This window comes from Carcharhinus amblyrhynchos, chromosome 3 (genome assembly GCF_965287045.1).
Source record: "Carcharhinus amblyrhynchos chromosome 3, sCarAmb.v2.hapA, whole genome shotgun sequence".
In the NCBI taxonomy this organism is placed as follows: Eukaryota; Metazoa; Chordata; class Chondrichthyes; order Carcharhiniformes; family Carcharhinidae; genus Carcharhinus; species Carcharhinus amblyrhynchos.
In genome coordinates this window covers 31,632,255-31,658,837 of record NC_137326.1, presented here as the reverse complement: position 1 = coordinate 31,658,837, position 26,583 = coordinate 31,632,255, and the positions used below count along the sequence as shown (strand labels likewise).

Here is a 26,583-nt window from a genome sequence, read left to right as displayed (position 1 = left end):
GTTATATCCCATTTCTACAAAGTGGACAACTTCAAAATCTAGCACTTATTATTTACAGAAGTTGAGTATTGCTGAAAAAAGGACATGTTGTTGAAGCTTTTTGTCTTGTACTCTTCGGGACAGATGCAAGAACACAAATTTCCAAAGGAACAAAAATTTATACTGCATGAGAAAAGACTTGCTGATTCGGCTTTTTTAAATTGTCATGGGATGTGGGCATCACTGCCAGAGCCTGCATTTGTTATCCGTTCCTTTTTGTCCCTTCATTTCAATGGGCCTTTAAGAGTCAACTACATATTGCTATGGGTCTGGGGTCATATGTAGGCTAGACTGGATAAGGCTGGCAATTTTCCCCCCTCAAGGACATAGTGAAACAGAAGGTTTACAACAACAATTGTAGTTTCATGGTCACTGTTAATGAGACTGGCTTTATATTTCTAGATTTGTTGATTTAATTTTAATTCCATTAGCTGCCATAGTGGAGTTTGAACTCACGTTCCCAGTGCATTAACCTGGGTCATTGGATTACTAGTTCAGTGATATTACCACTGTGCCGGCATTTCCTGCTTTAATCAACAAGTCGGTGCTGATTGTTCAAGATTTTGCCGCAGAGCATTTGCCGAAAGCTATTGTCCCCCATGCTTTTGTCTATTTCACAAGAAGATGTAAAGCCTGGGTGTAGTTCTTTCGTGGCTAAAGTGGCAGGTCTTTGAATATATGCATCTTCTAACAATCATATGTGAGCTACATTGTGAGCCCAACTGGTAATTTTAAATTGGTTGTTAGTGTAATTCTAACACAGTTGGAATAATTCATTAAATGCTATCCAATCGCTGAATTGCATCTAACATTAGACATTATGAGCCCGATTTTACCGTCACGTTGCATCCGTTTTTGAGCATGAAAACTTGATAAAGATGGGCGTGAGGCAAGTAGCGTGACCTGTGTCCGCCTCTGCGCTGGTTCCCCTTTTACCAAGGCCCAAAAATGGCCATGATCAAGATCGCGCCCGAAACGGGCACGACGGCCATTTAAATGCATTTAAGTTGACTTAATGGGCTGCAAGCCTAACTTTACCGGCACTTCACCCTTTACCACCACATTCACCCATTCAGAATCAGCGCAAAACGGACATGCTCCATAGAAGTCCAATTTGGGCACTCCAGTTAATGAAGAAGTAAGTGCAGAGTGTCCGTTGGCTCTTTGCTTGAGATTGGTGGGGGGAGGGGTCTGCTGCCACTCTGCCTGAGATCAGTGGAGGGGAAAGGAGTCCACTACCACTCTGCCTGAGATTGGTGGGTGGAAGGTGGAAGGGCCCGCAATCAGTCCTGGTGAAGCGGGGGTGGGCGGATAAGGGGGTCAGTAATGTTGTGGTGGTGGGGCAATGTCGGTGGGGACCAGGGGGAGGCATTATCCAGCCTGGGAGGATGTGACAGGGGAGCAGCATTCTATCGTTTTTTGTTCTGTGCATGCACAGTTGGAGACACCGATTAGAGCTGCAGGGTTTTGGATGTGTTAATCGCTGATATTTTTGCAGGCAGTGTATGTATGGAGTCTAAAAGTTGGATCTGAAACACTCCCACTTTCAAGTCCACCCAGCACTTAGAATTAAAATGGTAAAATAGGGCCCTATCTTCTGAGTTTTACAAGATCTTGACCAATCACACCCTTCTTTCATGTATTATTAATTATCACTTCCTTTGAAATTTGGCATTCTTTCATCTGTCCTGATGAGTGCAAGATGAAAAGTGTTTGCAGCATGTCTCTTTCTTCAGCAATCCAGCACTTAGTGTAACTGCAAAACCTGATGGATAAGTTTTTAGTACAAGATGTGACCCAAATAAAAAAGGTCAGGATGACTCACTGTTTCACTCTAAAGTTGTTAAGTTATTAGCTATTCCTCTCTTGCACAATTAATTCTGTATTTCATAATTATCAACTGAATATCTTGTGTTATTAAAATGCATTATTTCTTGCCTTCCTTCTTTTGTCTCCTATGTATTGAATCACAGTAATAAATTATCATTGGTTACCTAGGAAATGTATTCTAGTTCATAGAATCAGAATTGGTTATCACTCTCACTTTGGCTCACTTTGTATGAAATGCATAGCCTTGTCTTTCTAATCAGCTTTTATGGTGAAGGCAGTTGTGATGCCAGTAGATAGACCACAAGTCTCAGGGAATTGTTAAGTGTGTCAAATTGTAAAAGGATATACTTTGAGCTGTCTGGCTCCAGGATAAGATATGAGTCTAAAGAATAGCTAATCAGCAATTCTACCTGGATATAAAGCCCATGTAATTCACACGACCGTGGGCAAGGGTTCAGAGGTAGCCATTGTAAAGATTGGATTATAGGCTTTCCTAAAGTAACATTGAATATCATGGGTAAGTGTTTTAATTTTCTAAGCTCTGAGAGAAAGAGGGAGCCGCTGGAGGCTGAAAACAGATCACAATGGGGTGAAATACCATTCTTGGATTGAAAAGATCAAATTCATAATGAATTCAAATGAAGCTGGAAGATTTGCTATGGTGCACTTGAGGGAAGATTGTAATACTGCCATTGTGATGGACAGTTCTGAGGCTAGACGATACCAGCCAGAGAAAGGGGGGAAAAAAGACATGTAATGTAAACCTTCAGGAATTCAGAATTACTTTGGACTGTTTTTGGGGGGAACTGAATTTCTGTTTATAGGGCTGTATACCAAAGAAGTATATTTCTTTCTTTGTGCTAAAAATAAGAATGGGATATTCCATTCAATTGTTTAAAATATAAGTTGCCTATAAAGATACTTTCATTTTTAGTGCTTTTGTTACAGTAAACATCTTAAACCCTGAAATTTTGTAATAGTGTCTGAGTTATTAACTGGAAATTCAAATTTATTTTTCAAATTGATCGGTCTCTTTGGAAATAATAAAAAATATATAAATTCTAAAACAACTTAATTACTTTTTTCAGATGAACGGCATTTTCCTGACCATTTAGAGAACAGTTCACAATACATTTCCTCTCAACATTCTACACCTTACTCCGAAGATTTCAGAAACAATTCACATTTACAACCAAATGAGAGCAAGACAGAAAATGAAAGTAGTTCAGCATCTTTAAGTGAAGATGATGAAAAAGATGATGAATTAAAACTGAAGGACATTTTTACATATTCATCACAACCAAGGTCAGCTCCTCATGGAAAGGTACAGAGCACTTCATCAAAAGGTTTCATGTGGATAGTAGATATGAAGGATCATGGAAAACAGGAAAATGCAGATAAGCAAGCAGCTCAACTGGAGGATGATTTCCATGGAAGTTATAGCAGTGAGGAGGTAAGCTGTGTCTAAATCGGTAAACTCTGTAACATTTAGTTGTAGCTACAAGTATATAATAATAGATGGTGTTTATGTACATGATGATAGATGCCCGTGTATTCAAAAACATAATATACATAATGTGATCATGCGTTGTGAGGAAAAGTCTTGAGTAGCTCCTTTATGTTATCTCAATAAGGCGCCTTTGAACATTATCCTCAGGATATTCTTAGTAGTGTTAATTATTGTAATGACAGTATTTGCAGAAAATTGGAGGTAGTAGAGTTGCCTTGCATGTTTCTCCATAAAATGGACAAAATGAGCCCATGAACGTATAGGGCAGAATTTTAGAATCATAGAAAAGCTACAGCACAAACAGGCCTTTCGGCCCACAAGTTGCGCTGATCTTATCTCTACCTTACTAGTCTTACCTATAACCCTCAATCCCATTTAAGTCCCATGTATTCATCCAGAAGTCTCTTAAAAGACCCTAACGAATTTGCCTCCAGCACCACCGACAGCAGCCAATTCCATTCACCCACCACCCTCTGAGTGAAAAGCTTACCCCTGACATCTCCTCTGTACCTACTCCCCAGCACCTTAAAGCTGTGTTTTCTGCACTCCCATTGACCTGTGGCAGAATCTTCCAGCCCTGCCACTGTCAACAGGGTTTCCCATTTTTCACACACTCCATTGCTAGGGAACCCACGATGGGAGGGGTCGCTGGCAGCGAGACCAGATAATCTCACTTGTGGGTATGGTCAGAAAATCCTGTGCATAGTATGTATTTGTGAACAACTTAAAATTTATTTAACCTATAAGAGAAATAATGGCTCAACCTTCTTACAACTCTGACCGACAAAAAAAATGCACGTCTTCCAATTTTTGAATGAATGGAGGGTCATTCACATCCAACCCAGTGTAACAAACCTCATAGGGAGCTATGCACAGAAGCCACCCCTTTTTTTATAGCACTGGCTGCCATATCCGGGTAAGTAAACATACACACAAAATAGGAAGGGGGGTAGGCTATTTAATCCCGAGAGTCTGCAGTGCTGATCAATAAGATCATGACTCATCTGTTTGGGCTGTGAGTTCTATATTCCCACCTATCTTTGGCTCTCTTGGCTAACAAGAATCTATCTACTTCAGCCTTAAAAATATTCTTTGATCCCGACTTCCATGACTGTCTGAGGCAGAGAAATTCAAAGGTCACGCAATCCTCTGAGAGAAAAGATTCTCCTCATCTCTGCCTTATCAAGACGAACTCACAAGCTTTCAGGTTAGCCCCTTCGTCAGGTGAATGGAGAGTTCTGGCCTCAGACAGAACATATAAAGCACAGACAGTTTAGAGGTTACTGATTAGAATGCGAATCTTTACACCTAACCTGCTGTTCAAGTCCTGAAGTGGCTGACAATCTGTGTTTTATATGCTCTGTCTGAGGCCAGAACTCTCCATTCACCTGACGACGGGGCTAACCCGAAAGCTTGTGAGTTTACGATCAAATAAATCGGTTGGACTAAAACCTGGTGTTGTCAGACTTTTTACTGTGTTTACCCCAGTCCAACGCCGGCATATCCACATCATGACCTTATCAAGACGAACCCTAATTTTAAAACAGTATTCCCTAGTTCTGGACTCATCCACAGGAGTCCTTTCCATATCCACTTTTTAAGACTATTCAGCTTGTACTTCAATTAAGTCACTCTCACTCTCCTAAATTCCAGTGGAAACAAGCCCAGCCTATCCAATCAATCCTCATAAGACTACCCACTTATTCCAGGGTCAATCAATAAGCCGCTTCTGAACGGCCTTCAAAGCGTTTACATCTTTTTTTGAGGAGACCAGAACTGCACACAGTATTCTCGATGCTGTCACACTAATGTCTGACATAACTGAAGCGAAACATCCTTTTTATCCCATTTTTCTGGTATAAAGGATAACAATCTATTAGTCATGTTGATTTACTTGATGCATCTGCATGCTAACTTTTTGTAGCTCATGTGCAAGATCACCTGGATACCCCTGCACCTCAGAATTCTGCAGTCGTTCTCAGTTTAAGTAATACCCTGCTATTTTATTCCTGCCAAAGTGAAAAACTTCACATGTTCCCACATTATACTCCATCTGCCAGATCTTTGGCCACTCATGCAACTAATTCATATCCGTTTGCAAGTTCATGTCCTCTTCACAACCTTTGATGAGGCACCCCAACAAATGCTTTCTGGAAATCCAAGTACTGTACATCTACAGGCTGTCCTTCATCCACAGCATATGTTATTCCTTCAAAGAGCTCTAATAAATTGATTAAAAATCATTTCCCTTCAGAAAACCAGGCTTTTATCAATTACCTTGAGCGTCCAAGTATTACCTCTTTAATGATTGACAACTTCCCCACCACAGACATCAAGCTAACTGGCCAACTGTTTCCTATTTTCTGCCTCCCTTCCTTCTTGAATAGAGGAGTTATATTTGCTACTTTCTAGTCTGATGGAACCTTTCCAGAATCCAGGGAATTTAGAAAACTAACGCCAACACATCTACCTTGAGTATAGAAAGGTAAAGAAAACACATTGAAAAGTAAATAACTTGGGCTGTAATGTGAAGATGAAAGAAACAATTTATGCCACTTAAATACATTTTATAACTTCATTGGCAAATATAACTGAGGAGTTTTATCTTTCAGTCGATTATATGTTGCTTGTTCAGTAAAAATCCAAAAATGGTTTTGCGGATGAATAAGCAGTGCTGAAGTGTCCACATATTGAATGAAATGTAAAGCTTTAGTCTCGCAATCTCACAGTGAATCTCTACTTTCGTATCATCTTAGTTGTAAAAGAAAATCCTGAAGATAAAAGTTGTGTAAATATTGCAAAGCTGCTTTGAAAACAGCTACAGAGAGAAGCCAAGTGGGTAAGAGGTTAGGCGAGCTGGGTAGGGTGTTGGTGGATAGGCTGGGTTGAGGTGGATAGGGTGGCAGGTGGGTAGGTTGGCATATGGGGTAGGTGGGTAGAGTGACAAGTTGGTAGGGTAATAGGTGGGTAAAGTGGGTAGGGTGGGAATGATAAGTAGGATGTCAGGTGAGTGTATGTTGGATATTTTGAAGGTAATCAAGTCCGGTTGGGAGGGAGTCGGATGGTGGGAATTAATCAAGTTGAGTCTGGACTAGTCAAGACTGGTCAGGGTACTGATATGTCAGAGCGTAGTCAGGGGTCAGGAGGGGTAGTTGTTGGGAAGGTCAGTGTTATTGCTTGAGAGCCATTATATAGTTACCCAGGAGTTAAACAAGGATTTTTCTATCTAGCATTTCCTGTGTAAATATTCAGATAAGTACGTCGGAACAACCAAATTCTCTGATTCTTACTTTAGTTGCCCATTTCTCAGAGGGTACCAGAGAGTAGGAGAATTGCCCATTGGAATTCCAAATGTTCCAGGCAATTCCTGCCGAGTTCTTGCATCGGGAATGCCATGGGACCCTAAGCGCATCTTCAACTCCTGCAGAAACCGAAATACCTGGGCCAATATATAATCTCCATGTATTGTGAGATGGTTGCAGAAAAAGCATTGAAACCAGGTTGTGAGACTAAAACTCCATATTGGATTTAATATATGGATTTTAAAAAAAGGTTTGGGTGAATAACTTCCTGGGTTCTGTTTAGAAATAGCATATGACGTAACCAGTCATGGATACAAATCATAGGTTTTAAATTGTGTTAAAAGGTTACTTTTATCTTCAGGATTTTCTTTTATAACTAAGATGATTGTTACTTCCATGAATCAAAAGTATTCATTAGATAACAGTGGAATGGATCACATTGAAATATAAACATATTTCACAGTTAGGAAGACCCAATAACTCAACCACTGAATGAAACAAGATTTTATTGGGGAGATGGGGGAGAAACTTCCAGATTCTGGGCAAGCAGATTATGTTCCATTGAAGCACAGCTGTATTTGTATTCTCTTATTGCAGTGGTCACTGAAACATTAAAAAAAACTCAATAGAATAGAGTTTCTTGACCACCTCAGTCCAGATACAATTAAAATAATCCGATCATTAAATTTTCAGCAAATATGTTATTTTTGGTTCAATGCCTATTTTCAACTAAGTATGCTGACGTTACATCAAGCTCAATTGAAAAATTAGAGAGAAAAATGAGACCAAATGAAATATATTATTTTAAATGACAGAAAATTTACATAGAAAAATGTTCCAAAAATGTGCAACAAACAGAAAATATAAGGATGATTTAACTAAACTATCACATTAAATAGAGTCCAAGATACACAATCAAAAGAATATAGATTAAGATTTAAACAGTAACAGATGCAAATTGAGCAAATTAAGACAAAATATCAGCGTAAAGAATAGTGCAAATAAAGAAGTCCAGAATTTATGGGCAGTTGTCTGAGTAATGAGGCTGTAATTTAATCGTGAGGTTCATACTCATTCTCATGGTTTATGCATGCCAACTGAATCCTGAGATTAAATTGCAGCCTTTATTCAGAATTTATCATCCATTATTTTTGTAATGTGTCTTATAGTCTCAATAGAATCGAAATGGTACTAATGAGGGTTAATGCAGTGCACAAATGACATTGATTGAAGAGTGTGAGAGGCAATTGTGGTATCACTATTAAATAACATTGTCATGTGATTCACAGGAAGTTATAATAAGGTTCCTTTTGCAGTTTTGTATTACATATAGATTTATGATGGACAGACTAAATTAATCCAGGGAGTTTAGATACTGTAGGTTATAAAATGGGAAGCTTCTATAGTTTGTGAGCATTCTTTGTACATAGATTGAATTTCAACCTTATTACACAGCTACCATCTATATTTTTTCTGCTGTTTTAATGGTCTTCATGAAATGGAATAATGCTAATGCTATTTAATTCATTGCAGAAATTGCATACAATAAAGTTTCTGATGCTCCAGTGCTATTCGTATTTCTGAATAAAGCTGCTGCTTAGTTCAGAGGAAAGTATATGGTGGATGTTCTTTCCCAGTTAAGCAAACTGCTGAGCTGATTAAAGGAAAAACAAAGTGGCCTGATAAATGAACATTTTTCTAATCGCTCAGTTGGCCATCAGTCAGTATCCAGAATGGAAACTGATGGCGATTAACATTCTTTCCTCAGGTGATGGTGTCTATAGAAGTTCTGTCAAAAATTGGCTATGGTATATTCTAAAATGGGCAAGTTCATGGTTATTTGGATCAAGAAGTAATCTGATGACTAAAGAGAGCTTTACACTGAGTAGTAACTGATCCAAAGAAGTTATGAGAGGCTTGTACTGTCGCTGAAAATAGTCAAGGTGCAAAGAAGATAATTGCAATTTACCAGTGAATATGTTACAGATAAGGCCATCATATAATTGACAAATGAATAAACATTTGAGTTAGAACTTTTATTCTTAATTCATCTTGGTTTTCATCATATATTTACCTAATAAAGTTACTGCGTCCTTCAATGTTGTACTATTATTGATGATATTTATTTGTATTATTATCATCCAAAGATTGATGCAGATTAAAACCCCTTTTTAGTTTATAAGAACCATGTGAGACCAAATAATACTGGAGTTAAGCTGCTGTACACCAGAAAATGATATTAACCCTTGTAGTGCCAAACCTGACTTTGTGTAGAGCGATGTGTGATTCATCTTGAAAGTGTAACCTTGAAACATAAATTACAATGGGATAATTTTGTACCTGATGCATAAATTTACAGGCTCAACACTTTTTTCCAAGCATTCGGAATTTAATTTGAAAGAAAAACATGAGCAAACAAAATAAAACGTATCTTGAAAGAAACTTTAGTGGATTCACACCATTTGTTGCACCTGGGATAAGTATGGTCATCCAATGGGACTATAATTTTTGGTTTTTTTTAAGTATTCATTTTTGGTCCCTTTGCTCCAAGGTCCGTGCCTGTTTACTGACAGACTCATGAATTTTCACACTGCTCCTAGTGCTATTTTGCATGGCTAAAACTGCAGGGTCCCTAACCCAGTCTCCTTATCTTGCTTGTTGCAATTGCATCCTGAGTAAAATTACATTGTCAAAATGTACGAATAACACCAAATCCGGGGTACATTTAACAATATGGACACCAAAAAATGAGAAGGTGTAAGCAGTCTTGCAGGGTGCTTGGATAATTGGCAAATTACATTTAATATAGTGGTGTAAGGTAATTTCCTCCAGTAGGAGGAATAAGGGGAAATTTTTTGGAAGGGAAGAAATTAGTTGGGGTAGAGCTGCAAAGATGCCTAGGAATCCAGATTTGTACAAAAATAATTACACACATTGGTAAAGCTATTAAAAGGTGCAAAAGTAAATCCTGGGATTCATTTCATATAAAAACAGTGACATAATGTTAAATTTATATGGAACCTTGGTTCGGCTATTCATGGAATAACCTGAACAGTTCTGATTTCCATACCACAAAAGTGACGTTGAAGGACTGGAGGAAATGTGAAAAGACTTGGGGCAAGACTTTCCTGGAAATAGGCAAAGGCCAATGGCAGGTGGGAAAAGCAGCATTGAAACCATCAATAGCATAGCAGCTTTCTTCACTGTAAGGTGGAGGACGAGGGGGAGGGAAGAAAAACATCAAAGGAAGTCCCCAGATGTATTGCTGGTAGGACAGCCTCTGATTTGCCCACTCCTGCGTCAACTTAGTAACTTGGGGTGCTATTTTTTAAAGGCCATTCCAGTGCAATGGAGTTCACCCTACCTCCAGGCACTCCTGGAACTGCTTGGGCAGTTTAAGTCAACATACAATGTGATTTAGCTGTTCCCATGATATCTTCCGCTCCTGTCTGCAAACTTGCCCAACATGATTGAGCAGAAAATTCCAGCCTTAGATGGATATTACCAGAATTGTGAGGCTGCATCTAATAGAAACGATCGCACAATTTGGAACTCTTTTCATTTGAAACTGGAAGATGAAGCGACTTGGTTCAAATCTTGGATATTATGAAGGAATTCAAAAAGGTGAATTTGCAGAAACTGTTTACACTTGTGGGTGAGTCTTGAATTAGGTGGCATTAATAAAAGAATCACTAACAGAACAAGTAAATAATTTAGTAGGGATTTCTTTACACCGAAGGTGATAAGAATGTAAAACTTACTGCCACATGAAGTGGCAGAAGCAAATGGCACTAACACATTTGAGGAGGATGAATGATACAAATGTGGCAAGAACAGAACAACAGAATAGATTGGGAAGAGGTAATTAGAGTAGGAGGATTTTTGAGTGGGAGAGTACAGAGAGATGCAGACCATTGGGTCAAATGACCTGCCTGTGCTGTAAGCTCAACACAGTGTGACATTTTATTAATCTTACAAGTTATGGGATAATGAAGGTACAGAAATATTCATCTTTGCAGCAATTTCCTGGGAGTTATGTTCCACTCTGTCAATAAATTTGCATAACTGCAAAAAGTTGACTATCATAGATTCGCTCTCAGTCAAGTCAATGGTGATAAAATGTTTGCTTGATTTATGCAAGTTTTTTGTTGCAGCATCTTAGACTGAAAATTAATGATTCAGGTGAGCTCTTGATCAGCTGCCATCAATATTATTTATGGCTCTCTCCTGATTCTCAGCATTGGTGGCCCTTCAAAGAAACATTACAGCTGTAATCTGGCCCTGAGAAGGCACTATCTTACAGACTTGCATCCTTCTTAGTGTGTTCATAAAGTGAAAGAGCTACAGTGGCTTTTCCACTGGAAAATTCCCTATTCTGCATTATCATGGAAGAGAAGCAGGAGAGTCAATAGATTTGAAGCATGAAGCACTGAAATGAAGGATTGCATTTAACTCAGTATGTTACAGCAATTTTTAACTGAAGTGAACTGTTTTAAATGATCTTAAATTATTTCAAATACAACTGATGAATGATTGTGACATTTAACTGCCCACAGTGAAGCCTCACTCTGAGGTATGGAATGTGTTCTGATCTTTTGTAGAGCAATTCATTGAAATGCTATTGAGAGTCCTGATTCATCAATAAGCTTGCCTTGGCTTGTTCCTGTTACTTTCTAAAACATTTTGATGTTAGCTCAAACTTGGAAGGACAAGACTGTAAAAATGTAACTTCCAGTGTTGCAGGAAATTCTGGGCTATTATCAGCTATGTTACCATCTATATTTTTGAAGTGCCAGCCTTTCATTCTTTGTAGTCCTGTGTCCACTGGCTCAGAATTAAAATATCATGTGCCCCCTCCCATGGCATTGTGTATTAATGTGTGTTATTTTCTGATCATGGTCACATAATATTTGTGCTTTGAAAGGATAATTGTTCTTTTATTTCAGTAGGATTAGAAGTGGTTTATTGAATTGTTATATACAAACTGAGAAATATCCTCTGCACTTTGAAAAAGACAGCACTATGCAAAGTTTTTAGCTCCTCCTGCTGGTTACTGATTACGTGCATGTGAGTTGGTTTGCAGGATGGCAAACTGACTGGCTTCTTTCATGCCAAGATTGTAGTAATATAACAGTTGAAGGCATCAGTGACCTTCACTGCCACTTATAGTTCAATGTGACAGTATGCTGACACAGTGGTTAGCACTGCTGCCTCACAGCACCAGGGACCCAGCTTCTATTACTGGCCTGGGTCACTGTTTGTGCAGAGTCTGCATGTTCTCCCTGTGTCTGCGTGGGCTTCCTCCCAGTGCTTCAGTTTCCTTCCACTCTCCGAAGATGTGCGGGTTAGGTGTTTTTGTCCCTTAGTATCATCAGAGGGTTTAGCAGGGTAAATACATGGGATTATGGGAGTAGACGTGGGTGGGATTGTTGTTGGTGCAAGCTTGATGGGCTGATTGGCTTCCTCCTGCACTGTAGGGATTCTATGAATGTTTGATTAGCCCTGCAGGTCTTTGCAGACCAGATGGTATAGCTGAGTCATAGCTTGTAGGTTGAACCTGGACCACCTCCAGTCTATGTACAAAGTCAAACAGCTTTTCTATTCTGTCTGTTTTTCTGGCTTTATTGTGGCAGATCAAAGACTTTGCTTTACTTACTAGAGTCATGGGCCCCCAGTCTCTTTTGTGCTCCCTTTCTGCCACCACCTGCTCTGAAACAAGCTCAGCAAATGCAGCTGCAGCCATGATGTGAGATACAAAACTCCCCTACATCGTGCATTGTGAGTGCTCTTCTAACTTTGCAAGCCTTGCCATTAGTTAAGTTGCCAGCAACACCATCACTTTTCAAATAACTCCTATTGCTGCAAAATTGTTAACAATTTTCCACACTGGGCCTTGTTAAGTGATGGTGTTTAACAAGGCCCAGTGAAGCACAATGTGGCAGTTTTCCCACCTTTTTAGGTTCATTCATTCTCTTTTGGAGGACAAGAAATTCCTTGAGAAGTGCCAAAAATAAATAAACAGCATGTTAATGCTTTACAAACTACATGATTTTTATTACTTCTACTATTTCACTAAATTGTGCAAGCATAGGAACTTTTAGCCCTTTGCTGTTGAATGATTGCAGTTTCAGGCTGTGGGCTTACTTCTACCAGGTCCAGTATTTAGGCTGCTTAAACTCATCTCCTAACTATGGAGAAGAGCCAAACCATTACTGTTATTTAGGCTCATTCTCCCAGGGATGAGCTACTGTTGTTGGTCAAGTTGTCTAGGCAGCATCAAATGAAAATTATGATTATCATATGAAATGATGGAAATATTAGCAAGGCAGACTACCCATACAGCCACACACACAAAAAGAAAGTAGTAGCATTGAGGACAACCAAAGCAGTGAGAAAATCCTCCAAAAGAAATATAATCAAATGTGTTAAACTGAAATCGAAAAAGAATTTTGAAATTTGAGGGTCAATCTAATCTGACTTATCATACAAAATTATACAGTGATCCAAAATGTTTGTACATATTTATGACTTGATTAATAAAGTCAGAACTTAAAAGTTCAATAAAGCTATTATGCATTGGATACAGGCAGTTGCTTTTTTTGCAAACACCTATTTGAGGCTCATTAAATATTTATTTGGATGGAATAAATTGAATCATAGGAAAGCTATAATGAAAATTGATAAGATATCATCATTTTGAATGACACCAATGAGTTATAAGTTATGTCTATTTCATGCACTGGATTAAATAGATGAAAGGGTGAAAAGATTTTCATAGAAATAGGACATGGAATCAATCTTTTCATGAAACATTTTATTCTCACAACAAGTATGGAATAGTTTTTCTTTCTATAGAGTACCAAGGAAATTCGACATTAACATTTTTATATCTTTAATAAATGCTCACGATGGAGGAGCTTTTTAAAAAATAATTTGAGTAAAACTGCTCCACAGTTACCCTACTGAAATTTATTACTATTGTTTCTCTCTTCTTTCCAAAAAGAAATTAATTTGTAATATGTTACTATAACCAACCAGAATCTCTTTTGATTCTATAATGTTCAGGATACAAGGATAGTGGAAATTCTGTCTAAAGCAAACTCAAAATTAAGCTGATATAAAAGCAAATTACTGCGAATGCTGGAATCTGAAAGAAAAACAAATAAGCCTGGAACATCTCTGGCGAACTGGTGTGACAACACCTCTCCCTCAATGTCAACAAAGTAAAGGAGATTGTCATCAACTTCAGGAAGCATAGTGGAGAACATGCCCCTGTCTACACCGACACCGGTGAAGTAGAAATGGCCAAAAGCTTCAAGTTTTTACATGTCCAAATCACCAACAATCTACCCTGGACATCATGCTGACACCATAGTTAAGAAAGCCCACCAATGCCTCCACTTTCTTAGAAGTCGAAGGAAATTTGGCTTGACTCTTAGCAACTTTGACAGATGCACCATTCTTTCTGGTTGTATCATAGCTTGGTATGGCTCCTGCTCTGCTCAAGACCTCAAGAAACTACAAAACGTCGTGAATGTAGCCCAATCCATCACACAAACCAGCCTCCCATCCATTGACTCTGTCTACACTTCCTGCTGCCTTAGCAAAGCAGCCAGCATAATTAAGGACCCCATGCACCTGGCCAAACTCTCTTCCAGCTCCTTCTGTCGGGAAAAAGATGCAAAATTCTGTGATCATGTACCAACCGACTCAAGAGCAGCTTCTTCCCTGTTGCCATCAGACTTTTGAATGGACCTACCTTGCATTAAGTTGATAAGAACATAAGAAATAGGAGCAGGAGTAGGCCATCTAGCCCTTCGAGCCTGCCCCGCCATTCAATATCATGGCTGATCTGAAGTGGATCAGTTCCACTTTCCTGCTTTCTCCCCATAACCCTTAATTCCCCTGTCTGTCAAAAACCTATCTACTCGTGACTTAAATATATTTAGCGAGATAGCCTCCACCAGTTCAACGGGCAGAGAACTCCAGAGATTCACCACCCTTTGAGTGAAGAAGTTCCTCCTCAACTCCAATCAAACTGCACCCCCCCCCCCCACTTATCTTGAGGCTGTGCCCTCCACTCCCGCTATCCTTTCTAAGCGGGAAGAATCTACCTCTACCCTATCCATCCCTTTCATTATCTTATACGTCTCTATAAGATCCCCCCTCGTCCTTCTAAACTCCAACGAGTACAGACCCAGTCTATTTAGTCTCTCTTCACAGTCCAACCCCTCATCTCCGGTATCAGCCTAGTGAACCTCCTCTGCACTCCCTCCAAGGCCAAAATATCCTTGCGCAAGTGCGGCGACCAAAACTGCACACAGTACTTTGCTCACCAGTACCCTGTACGGTTGCAGCAAGACCTCCCTGCTTTTATATTCAATCCCCCTCGCTATAAAGGCCAGCATACCATAGACAGGAGCATGTTCTCCACTATGCTTCCTGTAGATCTTTCTCTACATCTACATCAAGCTATGACTGCAACACTACATTCTACACACTCTCGTTTTCTTCTCTGTGACCAATATGCTTTACCTGCAGAGCGCACAAGAAACTGTATGCTAATACATGAGATAATAAATCAAATCAAAAAATCTCAGTAGATCTGATAGCATCTGTGGAGAATGAACAGAGCTAACATTTCAAGTCTGAATGACTTCGACCGGACTTGAAATGTTAACGCTGTTCTCTCTCCACAGATGTGTCAGATCTGCTGAGATTTTCCAGCATTTTCTGGAAAATTAGTTTCAAATTTCAGCTGGTTTGCTTGCAGTTCAGGTTTCCAATTATGTAAGTTTACATAATCACAAACATGAAATCTTAATTAACACATGCCATTGGGCAGTGTAATTGAACATAATAGTTTCATTTTTTATCTTTCCAATAAGTCGTATTCCCTGATGTATTTAAAAATCAGAACTTGGTAAAGTTTTATTAATACAGCTAAAAACAAATTTAGCATCAAAGATGAGTATTTTTAATTAAGATGTTGAATCTTCTAACTGTCCAGATGAATTCACATTACTGAATATTACTCAAAATAAACGTAATAGTTAAATTGGTAAACACAAATCAATTTCTTAAGAAATTAAATATTGTTAATATGAAACAACTTTAACTTAGTTACTTTACAGTGCCCGTGTACGTAAGTAAATGAGTACAATTTGAAAAGCATAATTGGTTGAATCCTTAAATTTTGGTATGACATTGTGACTAGATTTGTAGGTCCAATGAATTGAATCTTAAACCAACATATAAGTTGTAGAAAACATGAAGGCAAATGGTTTCGGGCATAATAGTTTAAAATCTCTTGATTACTGTGCCGATTTAACTGGTTCTATCCAGATTGCACCATTACTGATATAAAAGTTTACAAAGTATTACATCATTCTGTCCAGAAAGCACGTGAAGACTAAGATATTGGATAGATATCTCTTCATAGGAGCACAAGAAAAGACTTGAACAACAGAACATACAAGTACTTGTAATAAACAATATCATGAGTTTCCAGGATGAGTGTGAGCCTCTGCGATTTTCCTATTTCTGAGCGTGTGCGTGCGTGCATAGCGAGAAAGGCTTGTAGAATGCTGGTCGGAGGAGATACTTTGGGTAGAACTTCACGAGATTTTTTTCTAAGTTTGGGCAGGCATGAAATTTTGAGATCAGTCCAATCTTATGCATACTGCAAAATTTTAGGATAGTCAGTTTCTGGTTGGAGAGACTGTGGGCAGGGCTTAACGTGCCTGACAGCCTGTACGGGGAGATGGTGAGACTACCGCAGGCAGCCTCGAGCAGCTCTGCCACCCCTCAGCAATTGGGGGGGGCCGTAGCTCACAATGCAACCCTGTTGATTGTCTCTGCCACCCAGACTAATCGCTACCTCCTCCCTGCTGCTCAGACTGATCGCCAGATCAACCACCGCGCCCCCCCGCATCAATCCCATGCAGAGTGGCAGTGGACCCCTCTCCCACTGTGCGTAGAGTGGCAGTAGGCCGCCTGCCTCTGGCACTGTCCCACGGCCTCTGTCCCCATTGACCCTGCTGCTGCTCAGTGGGCATTGCCCAGGTGCCCAGAGGGCACTGCCAAGATGCAGGCTGGCACTGCCCAAGGGGCACCCCCGCCTTGCCCTCAACCTCAATGCCTTCTTTTTCCACCGTGAGGTCAACAGGATTGTCGACCCCATTTGTGGGGAGCAGGTGCTCTCTTCACCAGACAGAACCCATCCCAGCAAGGGGGGGCAAGCGACCCTGGGCGATTGAGCGCCGGGCTCACTAATACATTAAAATGAACTTTAGAATAAATTTAAATACACTAACCAGCCTCTCGCTATTTCCAATAAGAAGCTGACAGCACCAGAAATCCAGTTGCCATAAAATCCTGCTGGTTGCGAAAACTGGTGCCATTTGCACTAGCTGCTTTACACCCTATCTTATGGCATTTTCCCACTGCAAAACAGGCATAAAGCGGTATTAAAAACTCACTCTGTGTTTTGCCCAATTTTGAAAGGAAGTAGGAGTAGGCTATTTGGCTGTTTGAGCCTGATCTGCCTGGCATTTAATAAGGTCTGATTGTGGTTTCAATTCCACTCTCCTGCCTGTCACCCATAATCCTTTACTATCAAAAATCTAATCTAATTCAGCCCTGAATAAGTTCAATGATCCAACCTCCTGCTTTCTGAGGAAGAAGATTTCTTCTGAGGAAGAATTTGACAATCCTCTTGAGAGAAAAATGTTCTCATTTTAAAGAAGTTGCCTCTTATTTTTAAACTCCAGCTAGTTTGACCACAAGAGGAAACGTTTTCCTGGTATCCACCCTATCCAGTCTCCTCAGGATCTTTTCTGTTTCGCTAAGATTTCCTCTCATTCTTCTAAACTCCAATGTTCCCAGGCCTAACCTGTTCAACCTTTCATCATAGGATAATCCCTTCATCCCAGGAATGAGTAATGTGAGCCTTCTCCGCTATTCACAATTAAGGAGACCAGAACTGTACACAGCACACCTGAGGTGATTTCACTAAGTCCCTGTATAGCTGCAGTAAAACTTCCCAACTTTTATAAAGCAGATGCTGGAATCTGAAACAAAAACAACAAATTCTGGAGAAACTCATCATGTCTGACAGCATATGTGGAGAGAGAATAGAGCCAACTCTGCTCTGCTCGACAGAACTTTGATGAAGGGTCATCCAGACTCGAAACGTTAGTTCTATTCTCTCTCCACAGGTGCTGTGAGATGTGCTGAGTTTCTCTAGAATTTTCTGTTTTTGTTCCCACCTTTTATATTCATTCCTGTTGTGTATTGTTTTGTTGATGTTAGGAAGCATGGAGGATTTAAAAAAAAAGGTGCTTTCTTTACAAGGTGATGTTCACAACCTGGCTGTTTCTTCACTCTTGGTAGTTTCCTGCACTAAAGACTTGTGATGTCACTTCCGGTGACTCCATGCATCTATTAATACACAGTGCTTACTGCAGCTACTAAAACTCAATATAAATACATAATATATTCTCTCCCTTTTAAAATGAACATTGTAACATGAACAATAATCAAATAACAATAATCGTTGTTTGGTGGTTGTCACTCAACTGTTGACGGCGAGCCTCTGGCATTGTCTTCTTTGCACCGATTGTAAACTCTGGCATTTTTGCATTTGTACAAACATCATCAGTGGTTGTTTTGGCTGGTGTTGATGTTGTAACTAGAGGTTGACTCAGTGCTTGGTTTGAAGGTGAGATGTTATCTTCTTCAACAACAGTGTCTGTCAGTGTCACGGTTTCAGGAAGGTTCAAGTCAGAACTTTATGCAGTTGAACCCAGATTTTCAGCAGGGTTCACTTCTGGCGAATCAGTTCTCCCTGCCAATAGTTGGTCCACATGCCTACTCCAGGTGCCATCATCTCTAATTTAGACAGGTCTAGTCTGTACAAGGATCATGGCAGGAACCCATTTCTCCCTATAGAATAATTCCTGGCCAAAAGTCCTTATCCTTGGTGGAACACAATGTTTTGCTTTATTTTCTCATTGTTCAATCTGCCCTTATTGTTTCTGTTGTATGACTTATTTTGTCTTCAGAGATTTCAACAAGTCGAATGCTGAACATGGTTACCACTTTATCATTAATAATGTAGGAGAGATTTTAGTCACTGAGCGGTATTCATATACATCAGTTGGAGTTGATTAAGGTGTTTGATCAATGGAGCTTCTCCATGGTTGCTTTCAATATGTGTTTTGTGGTTTGAATTAAACATTCTGCTCGTCCGTTCATAGCTGGATGGTACAGTGCAAGTCTAATGTGTTGAATACCATTCTCTTTCAAGAAGCTTTCAAATTTTTGAGAGATGAGGCCTGTTATTGCTTACAATTGCTCAAGGAATCCAAACTTACTAAAGACTTCTCCTAACCCTCATGATCATCCTTTCTAATAAGCTGATTTCATTATGATGGCTTCTGACCATTATGAATGAGCATTGACTGTTATTAAGAACATTTTTTCCTCAAACGATCATGCCAAGTCAGTGTGCACTCATTGCCACACCTCTTCTGGCCATTCCCATGGATGCAATGGTGCTAATGGTGGCACGTTTCATACCTTCACACAAGAATAACATGTTCCAGCTTTCTCTTCAATCTCCACGTCCAATCCAGGCCTCTAGAGATAGCACCTCACTATTCCTTTCACATGCACAATTACACAATGACCCTTGTGCAATTTGTCTAACGTTCGTCTTCTCAACGATGGCAGAACGATCACTCGGAGCTCCCAAAGAAAACATCCTCGGTTTACAGACAGCGCCAATCTTCTAGTGGAATGTGGTTTCACGTCAGGTTTTAGTTTTGAGTCTTGCCTTGCAGTACCATATCCCTTTGGAGAATATCAGATCATTCTGAGTATACTTCACTTCTACTGTATTATCTACCTGTTCAAAGAAGAAAGATACTTCTGTTTGAGTAGTTTGACAAACTACTTGCTGGTGGTAATGTTGAAAGTCAATCTGCATTAGAATGGAGACTTGATTGCCATTAGTTGATGGTAAAAGTATGTTCAGACAATAGCAATGCCCATCTCTGCATTCTAGTTGCTGTAAATTGTGAAATTCCTGTGTGTGGTCCAAAAATGTTATTAATGGATGATGGTACAGGAATTGACAGAATCTCTTTATTCCAAAGATAACCTGTAAGGCTTTCCTTTTAATTTCTGCACAGTTACAGTTCAGCCTTGCTCAATGTTTGAGATGTCTGATGGCATGATGTGGGATACCACCTCTCCAACACCATAAGGAGAGATGTCATATGCCAAATGTAGGGGTAGAGTAGGATTGAAATGTATGTGGACTTCAGATTTGAGCAACATTTCTTTGTCTTGCACAAAAACATTATTGCATTGATCTCATCGCTTCTTTTGTGGGCAAAAGAGGTTTTTTTTACGCAATGGTTTTAAAATGGTTGCCAAATTTGAAACAAATCTTCCACTGTCGTTCCAATAATCTGAGAAAGGATTACAGCTGGTTAATATTCTGAGGCACAGGCACCTGTATGATATTTTTGATCTTCAAAGGAGATTACATCCAGATAGCATTGGACTGATGAATGGCAGATGGATTTTAATTTAGATAAATGCTAGGTGATGCATTTTGGTGGATCGAACCAGGACAGGACTTACTCAGTTAATAGGGCATTGAGAAGAGATCCAGGGGTACATGTTCATAGTGCTTTGTCCACCTGTGCCTCCACTTTCATAGTAGTTAAGGCATTCAGCATGCTCAGTTTCATTGGTCAGAACATTGAACACAGGAGTTGGGACATCTTGTTGAAGTTGTACAAGACATTGGTAAGGCCACACTTAGAATTCTGTGTACAGTTCTGGTCACTCTATTGTAGAAAGGATATTATTAAGCTAGAAAGAATACAGAAAAGATTTATTAGAATGCTACTAGGACTTGATGGTTTGAGTTACAAGAAGAGGCTGGATTGTCTGGGACTTTTTACCCTGGAGCATAGGAGACTTTGGAGTGAAGCTGCAGATATCTATAAAATAGTGAGGGGCATGGATTAGGTAGATTAGTCAACATCTTTTCCTAATGGTAGGGGAGCCTAAAGCTAGAGGGCATAGGTTTAAGGTGAAAGGAGAAAGATACAAGAGTGTCCAGAGGGGCAGTTTTTTCCCTCACAGGGTGGTGAGTGTCTGGAACGAGTTGCCACATGTAGAATAGAGTCGGGTAAAATTTTGTCTTTTAAAAAGCATTTAGACAGTTACGTGGGTAAGATTGGTGTAGAAAGATATGGGTCAAACAAAGGCAACTGAGACCAGCTTAATGGTAAAAACTGGGAGGCATGGACAAGTTGGGCTGAAGGGCCTGTTTCCATGCTCTAAACCTCTAACTCTATGACTCTGCTCAGGATCTGTTCCATTGCTCTTTGAAAGAATGCCAGAATTGATGTGATACCAAACGGCAATCTTCAGCACTGAAACAAACCTTTTATGTGTCTCAGTTGTCAGAGGTTTTACATTCATCTGTAAGTTATCCTGGTCAGGTCACTTTTGCTAGAAATTTGGCCTCCTGCCAATCCCGCAAACAGGTCATTGATGTCAGGTAGTGGGTATTGTTCAGCACACAACATTGGATTAAGGGTGACTTTGAAGCCTCTGCAAATCTGTATGGAGCTGTCCTTTTTGATGACTAGTTCTATTGGTGTAGCTCATTCACTAATACTGTCAGGTTCCAAGATTGCAGTCTTCACCGACTTTCCAAGTCAGCATCTACTTTTGGCCTGGTAGCATAGGGTATCACCTTGCCTTCAAGTATTTTCCTTGGCTCCCTTCTTTAATCTTCAACTTAACTGTGATGTCTTTTGTACTCCCTAGTTCCCCAACACCACCGTTTGTTTCTCTTGAATTTTTGAGACCTGATTTTCCATTAGTCATGAGGTTAACTTCAACTTAATTCGGTTGCATCTTCTGTAACCATGTTCAACGCATCAATGTTGGATAATTGCTCTTTACTACAATTGAAGACAAATCTGCTGTTTGTGCATTAAGTTGCACAGCTACTTTGATGTGGCCATTCAATGGAACCATTTCAACAGAGTATGTCTTCAACACTATTCTTGAAGCTTATAGTGGCATACATCTGAGTTTTTCCTTATCTGTAGTCCCTGGAAGATAGCCCCAGTGTCAACATTCATTCTTACTGGCTGCCCATCCAGCAGCAGAGTGACCCATATCTGTTTGTAGCACCAGCGATGGCTAGTACATTCTGTGATAATTTGTCTTTGGACTGTGACTCATTTTGTTTCTCTCAACCCTTATGCACAGTATGAACACTTCTATTCAGTTTACATGATGTTTTGGTTTATTCTTGCTTCTTATCAATTTTGCTTGTAGCTTGCTTTTTCTTACAGCAGGCATGCTGTGTGACCTTTTTTTCACAGCTTCTGCATATTTTATTCTTTCCACAGCTGAATGCCCTGGCTTTACGTACCAATGACGTACGAGTTTTGAAAATCATCGGTGTTGATTTAGCCAACATTTTGTGTATCTGAATATTCAAACTCTGTTGCTGAGCTTCCTTTGCAGTCAGCTTGATCAAAACAGCAAATCTCCATGAACTTTCTCAGAGAAAAGTTACTCTTGGTTAGCAGTCATTTCTGTATTGCTTCACTTCACAATTGGGGACAGATTGTCAGTGGTCTGCGTCATTCAGCACATCACCGAACCCTGCAAATCTTTCTAATACAGCCACAAATTGTGCTATTGATTTCCCCTCTAAATGTCTTTTGTGAAATCTGAAGCACTGTGGAGACACTGAAGGCTTCGGTGAATGATGTGCTTCCAGAATCTCTACAATTTGATGTTTTAGTGTCTGGCCTCTCCGCTTGCACTAAACATCTGAGAAGATTGAACATTTTTCCCCCATCACACTCAGGAACGTGGGAACCCTAACATCTTCTGTTATTTTGTTTGCCTTCATAAAATGGCCAAAACACTCAGCATAGGAGTCCCATTGCTCGAAATTTTCATCAACATGCCAAAATTTCCCACCATTTTCTCCCTACTGGAGACTGCTTTACACTTTGCAACATGTTTTCACCAGCTACCTTGCTGTTCCTGTTTAAACCAGGAAGTAAACCAAACTTCAGCCTCTTTTTTTTTTCAACAGCCCCAGTTCTGTAGTTGCTTTGCAGAGGATTGTTACTCACATTCACCTCACCCATAGTTGTCTGGAGCACATGCCAGAGCTTTTCTTCCATGTCATCTTTCCCAACTTTTCATTGATTTCTTTCCTCCCAAGTAGCTAGCAAACACTGTTTGAAATCCAGTTTTGTGTTGTCTATTGTGATATTGATTCTAGGTAGCATCGGAGGGTTAAAAACTAATGGAGCCTTATTTACAAGGTGTGTTCGCTACAGACTGCTTCTACGTTCTAACAGTTTCCTGCGGTAGCAATCTGTGACATCACTTCCATGCATATATCAACACATGGTGCTTAATGCAGTTACTAAGATTCAGTATAAATACATTACAATTTTCCTTGCAATAAGCACCACCAATCTATTTGCCTCCTTAATCACTTGTACCTGCATGCTAATGTTTTGTGATTCATGTACCAGAATACCCAGATTCTGCTATACCGAGTTTTGCAATCTCTCTTTAAATGGTATAGTGCTATGTGATGGACAATCCAATTTATAGCGCAGTTGATCAACATGCTCCCAGTTGAACTTATTGAATAGGAAGCAGAAAATTAATTGCCTCTTAAAGGGCTGCAGCAATTATTTAAAGGATTGTTTTTTTTCATGAAGGGCTTACTGTGAGGAAGCAAGCAACATGAATTCCAGCAATTCCTTGAGGTTTTTTTGATACACTGGCAAAGATACCGATGCAGTAAGTCACCACCAGATTATAAACCAAACTAAGTTTGTAGGCACAATTGAATAACCCTTTACTTTTTACTTTGGAACAGATAACTTTTTGACATCAGCTGTGGTTCAACTGGCAGTGCTTTTCACCTGAGTCAGAAGGTCACAGGTTCAAGTCCCACTCTAGAATATAAGCACAAAAATCAATGCTGACACTCCATGCAGAGAGAGTGTTGCACTGGCAGGGGTTCGATCTTTTGGATTACACATTAAACCGAAGTCCCATCTGCTCTCCCAAGTGGATTTTTTAGCATTCTTTTGAAAAAGAACATAGGAATTATCCCCAGTGTCTTGACTAACTTTTATCTCTCAATTAATTTCACTAAAACAGATTATCTGGCACATTGCTATTTGTGGCACCTTACTGTGCACAAATTATCAGCTGTGTTTCCCACATTAAAACAATGACTACACTTCAGAAAAAGCACTTCATTATTTGTAAACTGCTTTGAGATGTCATGCTGTTGTGAAAAACACTATATAAATGAAAGTTTTTTGGCGTATCAGCAACCCGTTGCGTCAGTTTGTACTTGTGCTCCACTGAATGGCCAGAAAATGGAAGTGCATGTAGATAAATATCTTGACAAAGGGTTATAATATCTGAAATTATAATCTCTCTTGGTGGCACTGTGGTTAGCACTGTTGCCTCATAGCACCAGAGACCCGGGTTTGATTCCTGGCTTCGGTCACTGTCTGTGCGGAGTCTGCATGTTCTCTTCATGTCTGCATGGGTTTCCTCCTGGTACACTGGTTTCCTCCCACAGTTCACAAGATGTGCTGATCAGGTGCATTGACCATGCTAAATTCTCAGTCAGTGTAGCCAAACAGATGGCGGAGTGTGGCGACTGGAGGATTTTCACAGTAACTTCATTGCAGTGCTAATATAAATTTAGTTGTGACACTAATAAATAAATTTTAATCAAATATTGTCTAGCTTGCTAAGTGATTCCTATATTTTCCCATATTTTTCAGTACTTAGTGTTATGCCATAAAACTTTCAATCACCATTTATATCCAGTAGTCCCTAGCATCGCTGTCAACATCCCTAGGGTTGCCATTGACCAGAAACTCAACTGGACATGCCACATAAGCATGTGGCTGCAAGAGCAGATGAAAGGCCAGGGATACTCCAGCAAGTAACTCATCTCCAGATGTCCCAAAGCCTGTCCACCCATCTACAAGACAGAAGTCAAGAGTGTGATGAAACACTCCCCATTTGCCTGGATGGGTGCAACTCCAACAAAACTCAAGAAGCCTGACCCCATTTAGGACAAAGCAACCCACCTGATTAGCACCACATCCACAAATATCCATCCTTCCATCACCAACACTCAGTAGCAGCAGTTTGTACTACTGAGATGCACACACTGATGTACAAGATGCACTGCAGAAATTAATAGATCTTTAGACAGCACCTTCCAAACGCTCGACCACTTCTATCTAGGACAGCGGTCTCCAAACTCTGATCCGGATGTGGCCCGCGGGCCATAGTTTGGAGACCCCTGATCTAGGACAAAGACAATACATACACGGGAACACCAGCACCTGCAAGTTCCCCTCCATGCCATTCACCATCCTGACGTGGAAATACATGACCGTTCCTTCTCATTCGCTGTGTCAAAATTCTGGAGTTTCCTCCCTAACAGCATTGTGGGTCAACTCACAGCACATGGATTGCCGTGATTCAAGAAGACAGCATTCTCAATAGCTAAATGAAATGTAGAAATAGGCTTTCATTTTAATTTCAAAAACAGAACACCTAATACAAAAAATGGAACCTCTAATACAGTGGTAGCTCTAGGTATTATATAAAAATGTTAATATGTTACAATGGCTATAGATGGGAGTTTATGCATTTTGAAAGGCATTGTTGTAATTTAATACTTTAATTGATAATATAAATCACAAGATGAGTTGATTATGGCTGTATTGATCAAGCTTTACATTACATGGGATTGTGGGGGATGGGGGGGAAGGTCGGGATGATCGAGGCGAGCCTTTGGAAGGAACGGTGGGGGGCTGGCCAGCGACCAGGGGTTGGAGGGGCTGGCCAGCGATTGGGAGATCAGCAGTTCGGGGCTACTGCGTATGCATCGTTCCCCACTATGACAGATGGGCGCATGCACAGTGGCCCACTCAGCGCTACGCTGCTGGCCTTCCCAGCAGGAATAGGCCCCAGTCCCTGCTGTTCAATGTGAATCTTGTTAGGGCACTCTGCAGTGGTTAGAGTGTGGGAGATTCATTTTGAAAAAAAAAACGGCGGGAGTTACTCTACTTTTTACATGAATTTGGCACTTAGAATGTTTTTGGGAGAATCATTTCCCATGTGTTGTATATCTCCCCTACACAAACATATATTGAAATGGGAATATCAATGGAAACAAAAATTGAGCAATGTGTAAATGGATTGACTGGTCAACTTCCACCCATTTTCCTCCCAGCGGTATGTGAAAATTCACATCATTAGCATTGTTCAAGTAAATTGCTCCTTCAACAAGTCTTTTTAGATTTTATAATTGGGAAAAGTGTGCTAACCAAAAAGTGCAGTTGTATTCCATTTTCTAATGATTAACTGTTGCTGTCAGAGATTAATGTTGACACAGATGAATTTATTTACAAGTCATGCATCAGTGTTGTCATTATCCATCGTGTGGAATGGACTTCAGGTTCGAAAATTAATCGGAAAGTAAATGTTGCAACGTTGACATTAATAGTTATGCCATGCAAAAATTGTTTACAAAGCAAAGAAAAGGTAATGATGTGGGTTTGTTTTTGCTTTCAACGTTGCTTCATTTGTAAATGTTAAAGGCTGATATCCTTGTTTATGAGGCAGCAAAAAATTGAAGTTATATTAACTGAGCTCTTTAATGTGACTGTTGGCACTTTGCAAATAGCTTTGATTCTTAATTGTCTAACCTTCAATTTTAATCATCTCGTTTAAATTGTGGCAGTATGAATGAGCTGTATCCATTTTGTGTTGTTCCTGCTCAGA

The 26,583-nt window shown here is 39.8% G+C and overlaps 1 protein-coding gene across 1 annotated transcript in view; it reads left to right on the top strand.

Annotated features, from left to right (window-relative positions):
- Positions 1 to 26,583, top strand: part of cfap20dc (CFAP20 domain containing) — a 339,085-nt gene that overhangs the window by 179,222 nt on the left and 133,280 nt on the right. Inside the window, exon 12 of the mRNA XM_080182992.1 lies at positions 2,958 to 3,322. Within this exon, the coding sequence (XP_080039118.1) occupies positions 2,958 to 3,322 (365 nt within the window). The remainder of the gene's footprint in view (positions 1 to 2,957; positions 3,323 to 26,583) is intronic.